Source organism: Crinia signifera, chromosome 3 (assembly GCF_055691185.1).
Source record: "Crinia signifera chromosome 3, ASM5569118v1, whole genome shotgun sequence".
Classification (NCBI taxonomy): Eukaryota; Metazoa; Chordata; class Amphibia; order Anura; family Myobatrachidae; genus Crinia; species Crinia signifera.
The window spans coordinates 20,665,042-20,684,127 of NC_139219.1; the positions used below are offsets into that span (position 1 = coordinate 20,665,042).

Sequence of the window (19,086 nt, forward strand, 5' to 3'; positions counted from 1 at the left end):
TGTAAATATACAACACAGTGTTATATGGTAATACTGTCTTCGGAAAATTGCTGTTGTGCTGTTAGAACAGGGACAGCTGAGAAGTGTGATGTAATGACTGCAGTGTAGTTTGTCCCATTCTAGACTCTGTAGCTCATAGTTCTGGTATGTGCCCCGCCTCTGTCCATGCTAAGCTGCCCGGAGCTCAGTGAGACAGGACGTATGTACCGTGCACACGTTAGAGTGTTCTCCTTGGGTTATCTGATCAGCCAGAAGCATGACATATACTGTAGGTGCACAGCCTGCCTGTGTTACAAGGCAAGGGATGCAAATGCATTATATATGGTTAAATGCTGTCTGATTTTACATGGAATCTGCAGATGTCAGACAGCTTTATTTTTACACTGCAATTTATATTTCAGTTCTAACAACCCCACCCAAATGTAATGCACTCTGTGTGTTACATCTGCCCCACCTGCGGCGCAGCATGGATTTGTCTAGGTGCAAAGTTACTGGCTTGTTTTTGCTGTACTTTCAGCTCGGAAACAGCCTGTTAAAGCATTATTAGCAGCCTTTACTATGTACACATAGGCCCTTATTCAGATCTGATCGCAGTACAAATTTGTTCTCAAAATGGGCAAAACCATGTGCACTGCAGGTGGGGCAGATGTAACATGTGCAGAGAGAGTTAGATTTGTGAGTTATTTTGTTTCTGTGCAGGGTAAATACATCTATTTATTATCATTACACTGCAATTTAGATTTCAGTTTCAACACACCCCACCCAAATTTAACTCTCTCTGCACATGTTACATCTGCCCCACCTGCAGTGCACATGGTTTTGCTCATTTTGAGAACAAATGTGTACTGCGATCAGATCTGAATAAGGGCCATGGAACGTTATTTGTAGCCCTTAACACATACTTGCCTACTTTTGATAGTTTCAGGGAGATTATAGTTGATAGTAGAATTTTGAAAAGCACCCCATTGAGGGGGCATGTCATGCTCCTCCTAAAGGGCGTGTCTAGTTCTATATATGGAGAGATTGTGAACAGAAAATGTATCTATCTCTCATTCCTTTTTCCCCAAAAATGTAACAGTGTAATGTGGGCTAGGTGACATGAGGGAGATTGCTAGACTAATGAGGGAGAGAGGGAGATTGCTGCTATGTCAGGGAGTCTCCTGCAGAATGCAGGAGGGGAGGTAACTATGATGTAACAGTGTAATGTGGGCTAGGTGATATGAGGGAGATTGCTAGACTAATGAGGGAGAGAGGGAGATTGCTGCTATGTCAGGGAGTCTCCTGCAGAATGCAGGAGGGGCGGTAACTATGATGTAACAGTGTAATGTGGGCTAGGTGACATGAGGGAGATTGCTAGACTAATGAGGGAGTTACGCCACTGTTTGCAGCAGTAAATGTCACAAATTTCTAAAATAGTACAAATAAAATACATACGACACAGAATATGTGTCATAGCTAGGTATATTCTTTGTATTAATAAGATAAAAGTGGTACTGCACTCACCTTCTTGGATGCTTGATATGGCTGGTGCCAGTAACAAGTACCCCGTGAAATGCTTGTGTGTGACAAGAAATGCAACCAGTGGCAATAAGCTGTTGTTGTTGCAAAATGAACAAATGATGACCCGTGAGGCTGAAGTGAGTGAATAATGGTGTTATTTTTAATTATTCACAAACTGTGGATCCTTGAAAAAGGCCGTACTCTGGCTGAAACGCGTTGGGACACCCCACACACCGGCATCTCCTCACCCCAAGTCTCCTACCTAGGGTTACCACCTAGTCCCTTTAATTCCGGACACATGTTAATTACACAGGTTCTGTGGCAGTTTAAAATCAGGTGAAGTGGAGTCTTGAAGTCAGCCAGCCACAGAACCTGTGCAATTGATATGTGTCCGGAATTAAAGGGACTAGGTGGTAACCCTACTCCTACCTATAGGGTAGTTGAGCACACACCGCTCCAGTGTAGCCGCATTCCAGGAGACGCTGGTAAGCACAACCCGGAAGTGCACGCACACTGTTGAAGCGGCGTGGATCAGCTGCTGGCGTTCTCGGCTTGCAAGCAGGATGCCAGCATGGACAAGACTTCTACCCGACACACAGCTTGGGACCGCGGATGGATTCGGCAGCCAGGTATGTGTAGTTTGCACCACTGGAGTGTCTTGGGACGCCAGCCTCCAGTGACATCCACACAATACCCTTAACATCGGTACCTTGAATCCAGAACATAATCCCTGTGCCCAATTGTGCTTGTCACCACCCACAAGTCTCAGACATTTACCCCGTCCTTCCCACCCCACATCCACTGCATCTGCCGATAGTGGACACCACTCAGCTGAGTGGAAGCTATATGGTAGTCAGTCCCCAGAGAACCACCCTCAGGTTCCCCACCCCACCATTACCCCCACCAGTTTGTGAATAATTAAAAATAACACCTTTATTCACTCACTTCAGCCTCACGGGTCATCATTTGTTCATTTTGCAACAACAACAGCTTATTACCACTGGTTGCATTTCTTGTCACACACAAGCATTTCACGGGGTACTTGTTACTGGCACCAGCCATATCAAGCATCCAAGATGGTGAGCGCAGTACCACTTTTCTCACACTGCTTTCAGAGTCTGGACCACTCTGGTCCTGCAGCCCCTTCGGACAAAGGTAATCTTAGCGGCAACCCACCCATATTTTTTTCCATATTCTTTGTATTATTTGAAACCAAATTACAGGGGAAACTCTGCCTCCCCTGACGTCCCTGATAATATCTGTGTAAAAGCATTGAATGGGTCTGTCCTGTAGTTTATTTACGACTTGGAGACAGCAATACATGACCATGTACATGAGTCTGTCTCACAGTTGAATGCATGTGATATTGACAGAGCCTGGCCAGTCGCCATAGAGGAGGCACCAGAGTGTACACGCTGCTACAGGACAAAGTTTGTACAGAGCAGGCAGACAACAGCACAAGATGTGGAAGCAGCTCCTGGATAACAGCAGGTGAGAGACTGCGGCCTTTGTGCGTCCTGCACAACCTTCTGTTCCTGTGTCAGGTGCAAAATTGCAAATTGATCGGCCAAATGCAAAATATGCACAGTCTGCCGGAGCAGGGTGTCCAGAGTATAGTCCTAGAGGGGCTCCTGGAGTGTTTACTGTGTATTACAGCATTTATGCTGCAGCAAGACAGCTGTGCAGTTTTATATGTAGAGAGAATCAAGTATGGCGCTGTGTGTCTCATGCATAGTTAGACGTATTTGCAGCACAACCACACTGTATGCAGAAATTCATGCCCGAAAGTAACAGCCCATTTATATTTATATTGTTCACCTCAATGTGTGGCCTGTTATACATCACTAGCCAATATGCCAGGTTTACCTATGAGGTTATCATGATGTTTACTTACTATAATAACCGATGCTCCGATGCTCCTGCGACCAGCGGCTTTCCCCGCGAACGCTGTGCCGGGAGGTCAGCGCCGGGGAGATCAGTGTTGATCTCCCCAGCCCCGTGCCGCTGCTCCCTCCCTCCTCCGTTCAAAGTGACAGCAGCAGCGTCTGCTGCTGCTGCACTCCCCCTCCGCCCCGTAGCAGTGTCTCCTTTTCATCGCTGATGAAAAGGAGACACTGAGCAATATGATTGCTGGGGATATATTGCTAGCAATATATCCCCAGCAATCATATTTCCCCGTGTGTACACAGCTTAATTGCTAGACAATATTATTCTTTAATGAAGGGTCATATACAGGCGGGACTGTTATTACTAATTGCAGAAGTCAAGTGTTCCACTTAAAATATTACTATAAATAACTAGAGATGTGCACCGGCCACTTTTTGGGTTTTGGGTTTTGGGTTCTGATTACCTTGAGGTTTTGGGTTCTAATGGGTTTTGCCAAAACACCTCCTAAGTGTTTTGTGTTTGGATTTCTTGGGTTTTGGGTTCTGATTTTTTTGTTAAAAAAGCATAAAAACTGCTAAAATCGCAGAATTTTTTTTTTTTTGTTGCTCCTACGCTATATTAACCTCAATAACATTCATTTACACTCATTTACAGTCTATTCTGAACAGCTCACACCTTACAATATTGTTTTTAGGGCAATAGGGCACACACACAGCAGCAGCACACCCTTCCCTACCCTTCTCCGAGATTGGAGTGAAGATGGCGGCGCGAGGTTGCGGAATTTAAGGGTTCCGTGATATCGCGAGAATCCGATGCCATGCGATGACGTTTTGCCCGTGCGCCCGGATTCGAGTCAAGCGCTGCTCGTATCCGGGCCGGGATTGATGACGTCCGTCCTGGCTCGGATCTGGGGAATCCGAGCCCGCACAACTCTATAAATAACTAACATGTTTTGTTTTCACCTTCAAAATTCAAATGGGATCTCCGTACTTGTAGTATTCCAAATGGAAACGTCCATATGACTAGACGGGTGTGATTTCATATAATAAAACAGCTACGATAATTAATTAAATACTGCAAGTGGGAGGGCTCAGGACATAGCCAATTAGGATTGTCTAGCTCTGGGGTAGCCAACCCTAGTCCTCGAGAGCTACCAACAATGCATGTTTTGCAGGTCTCCTCACAGATTCACAAGTGAGCTAATTAGCTCCATCTGTGGATCTTTTAAAATGTGTCAGTGATTAATGAGTGCAGCTGTGCAGCAGCTAGGTTGTCTGGAATATGTGAACTGTTGGTAGCTCTTGAGGGCTAGGGTTGGCTACCACTGATCTAGCTTGAATATCATCACCATTGCATCCCATACCAGCAGTTTAGACATATGCCTTCTGACACTAGTACCTGTATCTGAGTCCATGTATACTCAGTTGCTATTACCTGGACATGCCATTGCTGTACTAACGCTCTGTTTGCCCGTCCCGCCTCTCCTCTATTTGTTGTTGTGAGGGTAAGATGCTTCAAAGTTTGGGTACAGACACCCGTATATGCATTTTTATTGGTGCACTGATGCTCTATGGACATACTCGTACAGGGAAAACTTGCATATGTCTAAAGGTGCCCATACACGGTACAATTATTGTATGCAATTTGGACTAGATTGCATTGCATTGCAAAAAGTATGCGATGCGATTTAGTCCAAAATTGCATACAATAATTGTACAGTGTATGGGCACCTTAATTCTTCATGAGCCTCAAAATACATATATATTATTATATTATTATTATTATTATTGAGGATAAGGCTGTGCTGTGCTGGTGACTGGCATCCTGAAGGACATTTTACATTTTAGCCTTAAAGGAAGATTCCGCCTCCTGACTTTTAGTTGGGAGAAAATGTTTCCATTTATCAACGAGTGATTAAACTCATTGTGCATGATAAATGGGGCTCCATTCAATCAGCTCCCAATTGCCATTTTTCAAACATGACAGTTGGGTGCTGATTGGCTGGAGCACCATTTATTATGCACGACGAGTTTTATCACTCACAAGTTTATCACTCATTGATAAATAAGCCCCCTAATGTAAACTGCTGTCATTGAAGGGGTGTCACTGGGACCCATCAGACAGCCGCTGCGGCCATCACATCACAATCACTGGTAACTATCTGAATACTCCCACAGAAAAGGTATCCGGATGGCTACGTAGGTTAATAGGTTGACACCAAAAGGTTGACACAAGCAAAAGGTTGACATTGCAGTGGTCGACACATGTAAAGATCCATATGAGGTTTTCACTATTTTTCTCCATATTTTACCATGCAAGTGGCCTAAGCACGTCGACTTTTCACGTTTCGACATTTTGCTAGTGCCAACCTATTGTCACTGTCGACTTTGCCACAACTGGCACCGCTCTGCAAACTAAGTGGAAAATGTTCCTTTTTTTTATGTATTTACTGAGGCACCCGGCTTTGTTAGGGTTTGGTACACCAACTTGACATCAGACAGAGGTCCTGGCCACTCCAATGGGTACCCCAGACCATTTGCCATCCCTCTCTAAAGTTCTCATCCAAATCCATTCAACAGAAGGCCCCAAACATGCTCCCCTTGCCCATGTTGTGCCCGGCATACACCTGTCTGTGGTCTGCTCCCGGATCTGTCCACATTTATTTTTCTTAAACCATACTTGCCAACTTTTTTTGTCTCCTTCACCTTGATACAAATTGAAAATCACTACTGTAGACCTTTGTGCCTAGTCCTTGCTTTGGGTCCGCAGGATCCCACCCTGCCGTCACCCATGGGCCCTCCCCATAGATCTCTCCGATAGGCAGCATGGAGTATTAGGCACTTCCATGAAGTTGCTGTTAATGGAAGGGTTCAGGTTAGGAATGACTCGTTGCACAGATAGTAATATACACGCCACAGTTTTATTGCAGTTCAATAACTTTTAACTACAGTAGCACCATATTACAGTAGCAGCATGGATCAGAGTTCATCTGCGGTTCCCATGGTTGTATTATTGTCCGGGTGGGTTCCCAAGACTCCTGGAGGCTCGCTCGTATTTTCCTTACCTAGGTGAGGCAATAAGGGATTGATGAGAGAGTTAGAGGACATCGGCGGTAGTCTCCTCTGGTGTCAGCCCTTCGCCCATACTGTGGCTCAGGTGACTGCTGCTACCGTTCCAATGTGGCTGCACCATAGCATTGGGATTATTTCACATCCTGTGCTTTACCCAGACTCAGGTATGTATAAACAGCACTCAAACTTTATTTTACCCATAAAGCAGACACGAATAACAAAGGACAATGCATTCATTATTTGTTCTCAGTTTAGGGGTAGGTCAAATTCCTTTAAAAGTCAATACAATGGTTAAATCATTTAAATTGAAAATATGCCGACTATGGGTAATTCGAAATGGACGTTGCCTGTTTGAGTCTTAGAAACCCCTCACTGCTGACCCGTGACCATGTATAGTCAGTGCTGACCACAGTTTGTATCTACTTTAAGCGAGATCTTATCACTACTAATCAACGCCGGGGTAATGCCAGTAAGCCCCCCCCCCCCCCCCCAACCCTTATGATTTTCATGGCATAAGGCTCTTTCAGTGTCTGTTTTAGTAGCGTAGCTGGTATACCACAGGGCAGTGGGTGGTTGGCAGGACATGAAATACTCAATAGTAATGTTAATATTTAACAATAGATAGGTGAAAAGTGACTGGAATGTGTTGGTCACTTTCCAGAGATCAAAGAATGAATTACACATCTTGGACAAATACTTTCGTTATCCAATAGTCCTATAGCGCCAAAACCAATAGCAGATAATGTCTCATTGATGCCAAGACGGGGTTGTAGAATGGTCGTTTTCCAACTGACCCAGCAACGGGGGTAGTGAAGAGTTGGAAAACCAGGTTTACAGCCCAAAGTCCGCAACTTAATACCTTGGTGAGGTGTCTTGATTTCAAAGGTTCCGCATTAGACTTGGTTAACAAAGATGTTATGAATATTACAATATACAGGGGTGGATTGATCATAGGGCTCACAGGCAAGATTCCCAGTGAGTCCACTTATATCCGAGGCCTGTTTTGTTGGCTGACATGTGGCTCCGCCCCCGGCAGACAGCCCACCGTACTCCTTAAGGTGGCCATACATCAGAAAGATATTGTACCCAATCATACAATCTCAATTGATTGTAAGATGGATTGTATGCAGATTGTGCGCACATCTTGTGTACACAAATCATACAATCAATCATCAGATGGATTGTATGACTGATTGTATGATGGATTGTATGCAGATTGTGTGCACATCTTGTGTACACAATCATACAGCAGATGGATTGTATGACTGATTGTAAGATGGATTGTGTGTAGATTGTGTGTCCAAAAACCACCAAGGACTGCCGGGGATTTCAAGGGAAATTGTACACAATCATGAGCACAATCGATCTTAAGATCGATCTTTCTGATGTATGGCCAGCTTTACATTAGGCGTGTCCTAACTATGGCTCTCCAGCTGTTGTGAAACTACAAGTACCATCATGCCTTGCTACAGTTCTGCTATTAGTGAATGCAAAAACTGTGCAAGGCATGCTGGGATGTGTAGTTTCATAACAGCTGGAGGGCCACAGTTTGGACATGCCTGCCTTACACTGTATTGTGCCCATTTATTTTGTTATTTTATCTCTGCAGAACAGTAAGGGGGCCATACACACAAGGCGATTACAGACCCATTTCTAAGGGATCTGACCAGATTTGTTATTTGTTCAGCTCACCTTTTTGGGATCGGCGGCTTTAAAAAAAAAAAAAAGTAAAAACAAATGGCAATAAATGAATGTAAAACAAATTATGCTTCGCTATTCTAAATGCCCCCTTCTTTCAAAGTGAACCGCTGAGCCGCCTAAAAGATACGGATCGTTTCACTGACTGATCTGCTGGATCCCAGCTCTCGTTAGTGGCCCGTTTTGCCCATCACTAGCAGCAATCCCTGCATGCATCATCTCTCCTTCATATCACCTTCAGATCTCTCTCTTCCATAACACAGGAACAAACAAGTACAATATATATCACAAATACTAAGGGCGGGATGTATTAATATACATCGCCGCCCTTCGCATGGCAGCCGCCGCGATGCTGCCGCATATGTAGTAACTAATGCGGCTAGCATCTGGTTGCGGTGATGGCGACCCCTGCGATACCTTTGATGTGGTCTGCGGGGGTCTCCGTCACATCCGGGTGGCTGCCAGTGTCCCCCTGCATCTCCTCCTCCCCCCTGCAGCCGGATGTCCTCCGGGCTGTGACACCTGCTGGGGGAGGAGGAGATCAGGAGGACGGGAGGACGGGAGGGGGGCGCGCGGACGGCAGACGTCAGGCGGCGATAGAAGCCCATAGGCTTCTATAGGGTTTTGCCACCCTCTGGGTGGCGATACCCTGCCAAGCGAAAACGGGGCGGACGGGTGATGGTAAATAGGAAAATGCGGTAAAACCCCTGTTTTACCGCATTTTCCCTTTAGTACATCCCGCCCTAAAACACATAAACACATACATGACAGCTCCACCTGCTGTCCCTCCAGTGTAATTGCATATGAACTCTCAGTCTGTTGTAATATCTCAACAGATTAGGGATGGCCATCGTTGCCATTGCCATCGATGGTTGGCACCGATGGCAATTTGGCAACTGGCCATCGATAGTGCTAAACTATGCAATGGATGACCATCAATATTTTTACATATCGATGGTCATCCATTGTGTTTGATTGATTGGCCTGTGGGCAGGAGGGAGAATAGAATAGTGTCCCGAGCGTAGCGAGGTGCTGTGCCCGAAGCATGGCGAGTGCAGCGATCCATGCGAGGGAACACGGTACACTCTGACGGTGTCCACGTCAATCCATGTCGACATTCAGGACAAAAAATGGGAAAAACCCATGTCAACCTTTTCATTGTTGACCTAGCCATTGTCAACCTAATGCTTATGTCAACCTAACCCCATGTTGACCTACAGTATTTCATGTGTTGACCCAATGCATGTCGACCTACTGTGTCAACCCAATGACCCATACCCGTTTAACATGGGCAAAAACATCTGTATCAGACTTTTTACCGGCAGCTCGTATTCGGAGCTGAAGCTTCCGACTTTTTGGTTTACCCGGATGCGATTTTGTAAAATGTCAAATTTCTATACTTTCTGCCATGACATCCTGGCCATGATAGTGTAGATATTTATGACTCTCCCTGGCTGTCTCTCTGTAGGTCGGCCTTCAATGAGCACTGGCCTCACAGTCTCCTGGTCCCGGCCGCTGTTGGCGTAGGGGGTGCCCTGCTGTGCTGGAAGCTACATGGGCAAAAAATGAAATCCCTGGAACTGGGAGAAGGATGGTGGGGTCCTGGGGAGAAGTCTCATGTCCGTAATGAGGACACGCGAGTGCGACCTTTCGTCATTGAAGCCTCCGATGCTGACATTAAGGTACTGTAGTACTGGACATCACTGGGCAGCCTTGTGTCAGAGCGAATCCCTCATTCCACTCTTGTCTTGACTTACTACTTCTCTAGAGTCATGATGACATCATAGCTATGATATCATTGTCAGTGAGGTGCTGACTGCACACTGGATGTGTGTGTGTGTGTGATACTCTGTGCCGCCCTGTAATCCCTGGCAGAATGTCTAGTGTTGTGTGTCAGGTGCCGGCTGCACACTGTATGTGTGTGTGTGTGTGTGTGTGTGAGATACTCTGTGCAGCCCTGTAATCCCTGGCAGAATGTCTTGTGCTGTCACGATACCCAGTTAATATTTGAGGCACTAGAAGGAGGGGGGGGCACATTAGGGTTCAGCTATGGGAGAGGAGGGTTGGGTGAGGCACTAGGGGGAGGGTTAGTGTTAAGCTACTGGAGAGTAGGGTTGAGTGAGGCATTTAATCTACTGTATGATGGCAAGGTCAGACAGACAGACTGGCATAGCAATTCAGATAATAGCTCACCACACAGAGAACCTACTAGCCATCCATACCTTAAAGGATCTATGACTTAAACCTGTTGTCTCAGCCAATGAACCAATGATCATTTTTCCAAAAAGGCAGATACAGTACCAGACCCAATGTATTAGCAGATGCCTGTAGGCTTTAGCAAATCCAATTCTACTGCCCCATCCTGGAACACTATAAAGCTATAACCCCTATTCAGGTTTTCTGTAGAAGACGGCACATAGAACTAAGTCCCGGTGGCTGGGCTCCCTCCATTATTCCCCGTCCGGTTCCTGAGATGGTGTCTCTGTTGGACTGAGCTTAGAGAGAGGTTTCCTTTTGTGGTATTGTACTAAATGGAGAATGGCCACTGAGCCTCTCCAAGTTCTTGGGTTACAGCAGACACTCAGCCTGCATGCTCTATGCCTGTGTAATCTTGGTAGTTGATATATATAATATTGGTTGATTGTTTAGGATCTTCAAGACCGCCTGGATCAAACTCGATTCTTCTCACCGTTGGAAGACTCAAAATTCCATTATGGTTTCAATTCTAATCATCTAAAGACGGTCATTTCCTACTGGAGAAACCAGTTTGATTGGCACAAGCAAGTAAAGATCCTCAATAAATACCCCCACTACCAGACGTCTATAGAAGGTAAATGGTGACTTTACTATGGCAACTCCTTAACATTGTGAAACATATATATCAAGGTAACTGAGAATACGGGAAAGTGACTATTTCACAATAAGAATTATTTTTGGCCCCATAGGTCTGGATGTACATTTCATCCATGTGAAGCCTTCACATCTTGCTCCTGGACAGAAGGCCCATCCTCTCCTCATGGTCCATGGTTGGCCTGGCTCCTTTTATGAGTTTTATCGGATTATTCCGCTACTGACAGAACCAGGGAAACATGGTCTGGACTCCAACATTGTCTTTGAGGTCATCTGTCCATCAATCCCGGGCTATGGATTTTCTGAGGCATCACACAAAAAGGGTAGGGATCAGAGTAGGCGGCAGGCAATGACATTAAAGATGTGAGACAATAAAGGGTGGAATAAGTGGTTACTTATGGATCTCCTTTGGGTTAAGAGTAAGAGATGAGGCAATTTTTTTTCTTTATACCACAGGCTTCAGTGCTTTTGCTGCTGCCCGGATCTTCTATAAGTTGATGTTGAGACTTGGATTCAAGGAATTTTACCTGCAAGGAGGAGATTGGGGAAGTAGGATCACAACAATCTTGTCTCAGATGAAGCCAGAGTAAGTATTTGACATTAGGTTCACAGCAGAGGTGAAACGCGTTGGTGGTTTGTTATGCATCTCATCTCTATATTATATGAGTTATTCATCTTGGTTATCATTCATGGATTATCTATGTCAGTGTTCTTCTCTGTCACTGCCACACTTCTGTAGGTCAGTTAAGGGCCTACACCTGAACTTTGTGATGCTTCCACTGGTGCTTGGAAGGATGAAAACTCTTCTTATTGGTCGCTATGTACCCTGGTTAGTAGGGCTGACCAGAGAAGATGTCCGGCGCCTATATCCCTACATGGAGAAAAATGTGTTTGGAATTTTACTGGAAAGTGGTTACTTACACATACAGGCAACCAAACCCGACACCGTAGGTAAGAAGCCTTACAAAGAACAAAGGATCGAACAGGGGTGAGGTTACCAAAAGATAAAATGGGGCAGGCTAAATGGGCCATGTGGTTATTATTTGTCATCAAATTCTATGTTTAATACCCATTATTTATGGAGAGTATGTGCTGTGATAAATCTTAGTGGACAATATAATCTGATGTCTTCTGAACACACCTACAGTATGTATGGGGATAATTATGAAGACCAGTCCTGTTCCTCCATCCTCCTATGGGTCATGGGTCCTTGCTGTGACCTTTAACCATCAAGCCTTGATAGAACTGCACCGATGGCTGTGATTGGTGAATCCTGATCTGAACTGGCTCTGACTCTTAATCACTGGGCAATATTTCTCACAGATTTCATGTTAGTTTTTAAAAATAGTTTAGGGCCAGTTTGTACATTGTCTCCTTATCATAGTGGTCAGTGGGTTCTACATCTGTATAACAAAATTACATTTACCTTTACCCTTAATATGTATTTAAAACAAAAAACAAAGAACATGTTATCATTGTTAATTTGTCATTGAAATCCATCTGTGCTTACTTTTATGCAATTGCACAGATAGAGGATGGGCCTTAAAGTGGACATCATTTGACCTTTGAAGTGATATCTTACGCTGTCCACCATGTTCTTCTCCATCCACAAACCAGCCTGTTAGGTGCACATTCAAAAACCAGGATTGGTGCAAGGAGCAAAAAGTGGTTGCATTGCTGAAAATGCAACAGTCAAACATACTGGAATGCGTTATTCAGAATACCGTATATACTCAAGTATAAGTCGACCCGAATATAAGCCGAGGCACCTAATTTTACAATAAAAAAAACTGGGAAAACTTATTGACTAAAGTGGGACCCTCACTGGAGTATAAGCCGAGGGGGGCTTTTTCAGCATAAAAATGTTCTGAAAAAGTAGGCTTATACTCGAGTATATATGTTAATACACATTTTGGGGGTTATTATGGGGGCAAATTTGCAGCCTTGCGAGTCCACCAAACCCCACCCGGCGTACGCCGGGCCGACCGCACCCCCCCCCCCTCGCAGCGTGTGTTCCCACGCACAGGCTGCAAATGGATGTTTAACATAAACATCCATTTGCATGCTGCGGGGGTACACCCACATCTTTCGATGGTCGCCAACCATCAAAAGATGCAGAAGGTGTACACATATAAAAGTGACTTTCTAGTCAATTACATATGCGTGCGTGCTGGGATGGAAATGGGCGGGCAGCTGGCATCTGGTGATGTCAGCTGCCCACCCCCCGCCCCCTGCGTCATGGCCTCATTACCATGAGAACGCCAAGCATTCTCATTGAAAGCTCACGGAACGCTGGGCATTCACCATATGGTAATGAGGCTGTCCGGAGCCCCGTGCCCCTCTCCACCCCCCACCCGCTATGTTGGGTGCTTGCACGCGGTGAACAGAATGTTCGTCGTGGGTGCAAGCACCCTGAATATGCTCATGCGCAGAAATGCGCATGCAAACTATGAACATGAACACAGGCTGGCTGCGAACGGACCAGAAAAAGGTCCTATGTCACACACAAAGAGGTATCGCAAATCCATATTTTCATTGTGATAAAATGAGAGCTGCCCTCTATGCTCCAGGTCTTTGATGACTGTTCTCTCCATAGGATCAGCTCTGAATGACTCTCCCGCTGGGCTCGCTGCCTACATTCTTGAGAAGTTCTCCACCTGGACGGATAAGTCATTCAGGAACCTAGAAGAAGGCGGCCTGGACAGGTGGGAAGAACAACACTAAGCAAATCATAAATCAACAAACATTTCACTAAAGTCACCCAACAAAGGCAGGAGATAGTCTACAGCAGGCATGCCCAAAGTCAGGCCCGGGGGCCAATTGCGGCCGTGCTGTCATTTCAAGCGGCCCGCAGCCTCCAGCTGGAAGGGGGCAGAGCATCAGATGTGGGAAGCACAGGACAGGACACTAAAGGTGGGGCCCCGGCGAGCGCGCCTTTACCTTGCTGTCTGCTGCAGTGAGGAGGTGCCGGCCGCCACAGTCAGATGTGTTTGGCGTCCTACCCCTGCTGCTGCAATCGTATATCACCCTACTCCACAATCACAGTGACAGCAGTATTTGGGGAGGGGGGCAGCAAGGGGGAAGCTTGCTCCGGTAACATGCAGAGTGGAGGAGGGCAGCAGCGGGAGCCCAAGCATCTCCTGTCCTTGCAGTGCCTGCTTTGCCTCTCCTTCCTCTGGCTCACACAAGGGGCTGGGAAACATACAGAGAAGGTAGGGGGCAGAGTGGGGGACATACAGTGAAGGAGGGTCAGGCTGGAGGACATACAGTGAATGGAGGCAGTGACGGCCATGCAGAGAAGGGGGAGCAGGGGCAGGCTGGGGGACATACAGTGAATGGGGGCAGAGTGGAGTACATAGTGAATGAGAGTCATACAGTGAAGGAGGGTCAGGCTTGGGGACATACAATGAATGGAGGCACTGATGGACATTAAGAGAAGGGGGCAGGCTGGGGGACAGAGTGAATGGGTGCAGAGTGGGGAGCATACAGTGAATGGAGGCAGTTATGGCCATTCAGAGAAGGGGGAGCAGGGGCAGGCTGGGGGACATACAGTGAATGGGGGCAGGCTGGGGGAAATACAGTGAAGGGGCAGGCTGGGGGACATACAGTGAATGGGGGCAGGCTGGGGGAAATACAGTGAAGGGGCAGGCTGGGGGACATAGAGTGAAACCTTATATAAACCTTATATAATCCTTATATAAATATGTATGTTAAGTATATTATGTTCAAAATAAAGAGAGTGTGATGTTCCTGCTAGGAGGGGTAGTCAGCCGCAGAAGTGGTATCAATGCCTTTCAATTAACTGATTCAAACTCGCAGGGGAGGAGAGGTGCCCACTTGGGAGCGGCAGATGACTTCATTGTCTCCCAAAGTTACACATCTGGGAGACAATGAAGTCATCAATACTGTCGAGGTTCACAAACACGTCCCTAGTGAATCATCTGTTCCTATTACACAATCGTACGCTAATCCCTATAGAGCGCACATATATAACCATGTGGAGATTCTAGGGGTACATTTATGTAGATGTCGGACAAACCTATCTTCTATGTTTCTTGCTATAATCAGGAAATACTCTCTGGATGATCTCTTAACCAATGTGATGATCTACTGGGTGACTGGATCCGTTGCGTCTTCCATGAGATTCTACAAGGAGAACTTCTCCCAGTATTACACAAGCATGCCGGATTACAAGTAAGACGGAACTAGGGACTGTATGATATGCGATGGTTCTTCTGCTGTTAGAACATTGTTATTTGACCAATATACTTGGAAGCTACAGTAGATCCACCTCCCTGGCTGTCAGGGCACCCATTGGTCTATGTAGTTCCTTCCAGAGAACCCATGAACACTCTCTTTGCTTTATCGAATCTGATCCGAGAGTTATAAAAAAAAATGGCCCCAAATTGGCTCAGGAGCCTCAGAGGATTTCACGGTCAATAACAGGATGCAAGCGGAGGAAAAATGACATTAATAATCAGTTCCTGCATCTGCGGCTTCTGTTCACACAGTAGGAACCAGCATAACATTACGCTAGCTTGATCCTGAATTGGGTGTTTTGGCTGCTTGCCAAAGGATATCAAAATTGCCATCCCCTTATATTACAGAAACGTTTGTTCAGCTGCAAAGTTGAACGGGCCTAGCGAGCCCATAAACACCGCAGGCCGCCTGGCCGAACGTGTCTCCCCTACCCTTCCCCGGTGCCCGAATCCCTTCACTGTCATGCGAGGGGTTGTGTTTGCTAATACAGTAAATCCCCTCCCATGCGGCCATCAAATAAATTCTCCTGCCTTCAGTCTATAATGACTTTTACGCCCATAAAACGCTGGGCATTCCTCTGTTCCGGGCCAGTAATTGCGTCATTTTAGCCTCTGTTTGGGGGCATGACGAATGATTGCGTCACTTTAGCTACGCCCCCCCCACCATGCAATGACAGTATTTCAGGCATTGCACTGCCGGGGGGAGGGCTCAAATGATGTTATTGGCATCATTTGCTCCACGGACCCCCCTGAGGAAGGGTGGTTCCCGGGAGATGGACGGCTCTGTGGGAGGGTTGCCCCCCTTTCTGGGGGGGCCGGGAGGGGGACCCCACTCTGAATGGTGGCCGTAATAAGCAGTGGAACAGTAATGGAACTTTGCAAAGCCTTTCTTATACCTGACCGATGCTGGGATACAGTGCGCCAGAGTTATCAGGCTTCAAAAAGTGGAGAGTAATAAACAGGCAGCCAATCAGCTCCCACCTGTCATTTTTTCAAACCCAGCCTGTTACACAACAGATAGAGTTGATTGGCTGGCTGTTTATCATTTTCCATTTGATCACTTTTTGAACCAGAGACCGGGGCAACGCAGGATTTGCAAGGGGAGTTTTCAGAGATGGGTGGAGAGACGCATGGGGTTGAGACTGAGGTGAATCAGTGTATACCTGGTCCATTAAACAAGTGTAAATAGATATACAAATTATTTACATAATATCTAGGTGGTATGACTGGCCGATGGTCGTGATCTCAGCGGTCAGTATACTGCCATCGGAATCCCGGCTGCTGGTATTCCAACAGAGGGGCAGGTGCAAAAATGCCCCTTGCGGGCTCAGTGGCTCACTGCGCTCACCACAAGTTCTACTCTGCCTATATGGGTGTCATGGAACCCCACGAGAGAACCCCTGTTGGTTGGGATCCTGACTGTTAGCCAGTCATCCGGCACCCCAATATCTATCTATCTACTGAGCTAGTATATATATACCGGATATATTAACCATTTGAGTGACAATGTCGCTTTGAGAGCTATGCAAAATATACGCTAAAAATGCCAATCGCAACTATTATAATAGGGCCAGGGCACAGGGAGGAAGGACCCGGCCAAAATATTACAGGGCGCCGGAGCCATCCAACTCAAGCTCTGCCGCTGGCTCCCCCGCCCTGCTTCCCCTAGCTCGCCCGCTCCCCGCTGTGCCCGCTGGAGTCCGCCGCTATTTTCAATTAAAGTCTCCCGCTGGACCGCTATCCAATAGGCGTTTGCGGTCCAGCAGCCAATCAGAAGCAACATTGGCTGCTGCACTGCGAGCGCCTATTGGCTAGCGGTTTAATGGGAGACTTGTGAATTGAAAATAGCAGCAGCTCAGCCAGGCACAGCGGGGAGCAGAAGAGCTGGGAAGGCAGGGGAGCGGGCTGCATTCCCCCTTTGCAATGAGCTATTTCAGTCCCCCATGGCAACGAGCAATTTCAGTCCATCTTGGCAACGAGCACCTTCAGTCCCCCTTGGCAACAAGCTATTTCAGTCCCCCTTGGCATCGAGCATGAAGTTCTTAGCAATGAGCATGAGAGTAAGTGGCATTTATGTGTCACATGTGTGATGGGCATTACGGTTTGTTATATAGTATGTAATTGGCATTACAGTTTGGTATATAGTATGTAATGGGAATCATGTGTGGCCTTTTGTGTAATTGGCATTACGGCATGTGGCTTTGTGTAATGGGTATTACAAAGTTTGCTTAAATGTGCAATGGGCATTACGGTGTGTGGTATAATGTTAGGCCATGCCCCCTTTTCGTTGCGAAACATGCCCTTGCTCCGGGTACCGTGGCACCTAGCTACATCACTGATTAGGGCGCAATATTTAACTAAACTTCAGTTAATTGACTTCAGATCATTGCCGGCAATAACTAAAGTCAAACATACAGGAAAAACAGGCGCTGGTGACTGATGATGGTGATGAGATGAAGAAAATGATAGACCTCCTATTAGATGCACAAAATATACAGTATTACAGAAAAAAAAATTCTGTCAATTAAGGAAGCGCTGCTGTATCAGCTATAAAAGACTGAAAAACATATACTTCATGAGAAAAAAATGATTATAAATTCATGAATACACATAAAGTATTAATTTACGTAAAAAGCCGTAAAATGTATAAAATCACAAAATACTACATATAAACAAAACCTACATAATTCTCTAATCCTACTGAGGCATGGAAAATTATATATTCTCAAAAAAATATAGAAAATCGTATTAGAAGCCAAGTCCTGCTGATAAGGTTGTAGGATCTTTTTATATCAATCAATACCTGCTTCTGAAGCTGAACTTTATAGTAACAATCCTTGTTGGAAGTTGCAACTTTGTATATTTGCAAATAACAAGCTGCTTTTGGCAGCAGGGGGAATCCAGAGGAATGCGTTAAATTAAAACACAAAGTGGCAACTTCCAAAATAGATCTGTTTTCTTCACAACCTGCGAGTCGCGGGTGCTTCAAAAGGGGACAGGGTTAATTCCCAGGGGCGGGGCTTAATCGTGGCAACTGCAGTGAGTTAAATTCCATAAAAAAAACTAAGTTTGTCTGGGGGGTTTCTGAGTACTCAGAAACCCCCCCTACGTGCACCACTAAGAGGACAATTGGTTATAGGCTGCTATTAATGAGCTCTTTGTTTTACAGGATCGGGGTGTATGTGCCCACCGGTATTGCTGCTTTCCCCAGTGAGTTGGTGCATGTCCCCCGGGTATGGGCAAAACAGAAATTCTACAACATTGTCAGCTACACGTACATGCCGCGTGGAGGACACTTTGCTGCCTTTGAGGAGCCTGAGCTCCTGGCCCGCGACATCCAGAGTTTTGTGTCAAAAGTCGAGAAAATTTAAAAACAAAAATACATAATTTTTTTTTGTATTGCACTGTGCATTCATCTTATAGATAATACAGATGAGTCTCACTGGTAACTGCTGTATCCGTCTCAGTGATTCGCCTTTACTCGTAACATGCGTCCCAAAGTGGCAGGAAGTTACGAGCTCCCATATCAGAGGGAGCAGGGGCCTTGTGCTGCTGGAAGCCTGAACAGGTATGATGTGTGGGTCTTCATTGCCAAACTACCTCTTATGTAGGCAATGTGCTGGGCACGGTGGTTAGGCGGACCCCAAGAAAGTCACATATAGTGCTTAGATATATAGGGTGAGATTTAATAGGATGAGAGAATCAGAAAGTATCAGAGAGATTTGGGAAGAAATCTCCAGTTTTTTTAAAGCAGCAATCATTTACACAGCAAAATCAAACTGATTTTGCAGTGTAAATGATTGCCATTTAAAAAAAACTGG

At 45.9% G+C, this 19,086-nt stretch overlaps 1 protein-coding gene across 2 annotated transcripts; it reads left to right on the plus strand.

The window, feature by feature from the left end:
• The first annotated feature begins 143 nt into the window (after positions 1-143).
• On the plus strand, positions 144-18,714 carry LOC146063241 (epoxide hydrolase 1-like). 2 transcript variants are annotated; one of them, XM_083175445.1, is made up of 10 exons: positions 144-199; positions 2,874-2,991; positions 9,625-9,838; positions 10,806-10,986; positions 11,102-11,329; positions 11,463-11,592; positions 11,746-11,957; positions 13,603-13,711; positions 15,075-15,200; positions 18,435-18,714. In XM_083175445.1, exons 2-10 carry the CDS (start codon positions 2,963-2,965, stop codon positions 18,634-18,636), a joined length of 1,431 nt encoding a protein of 476 aa, XP_083031571.1. In that variant the 5' UTR covers positions 144-199; positions 2,874-2,962; the 3' UTR covers positions 18,637-18,714. The 2 variants fall into 2 exon arrangements, with proteins under 2 accessions (XP_083031571.1, XP_083031572.1); XM_083175446.1 differs by lacking the exon at positions 144-199 and adding an exon at positions 250-268.
• The last annotated feature ends 372 nt before the right edge of the window (positions 18,715-19,086 follow it).

What these genes read in the sequence shown, in the direction of transcription:
- LOC146063241 (XM_083175445.1), top strand. Translation starts at nt 2,963, where the DNA reads ATGTGGAAGCAGCTCCTGGATAACAGCAG. An exon ending in AACCAAACCCGACACCGTAG is followed by an intron (nt 11,958 to 13,602) that starts GTAAGAAGCCTT and finishes TTCTCTCCATAG; the next exon opens with GATCAGCTCTGAATGACTCT. An exon ending in GAAGAAGGCGGCCTGGACAG is followed by an intron (nt 13,712 to 15,074) that starts GTGGGAAGAACA and finishes TGCTATAATCAG; the next exon opens with GAAATACTCTCTGGATGATC.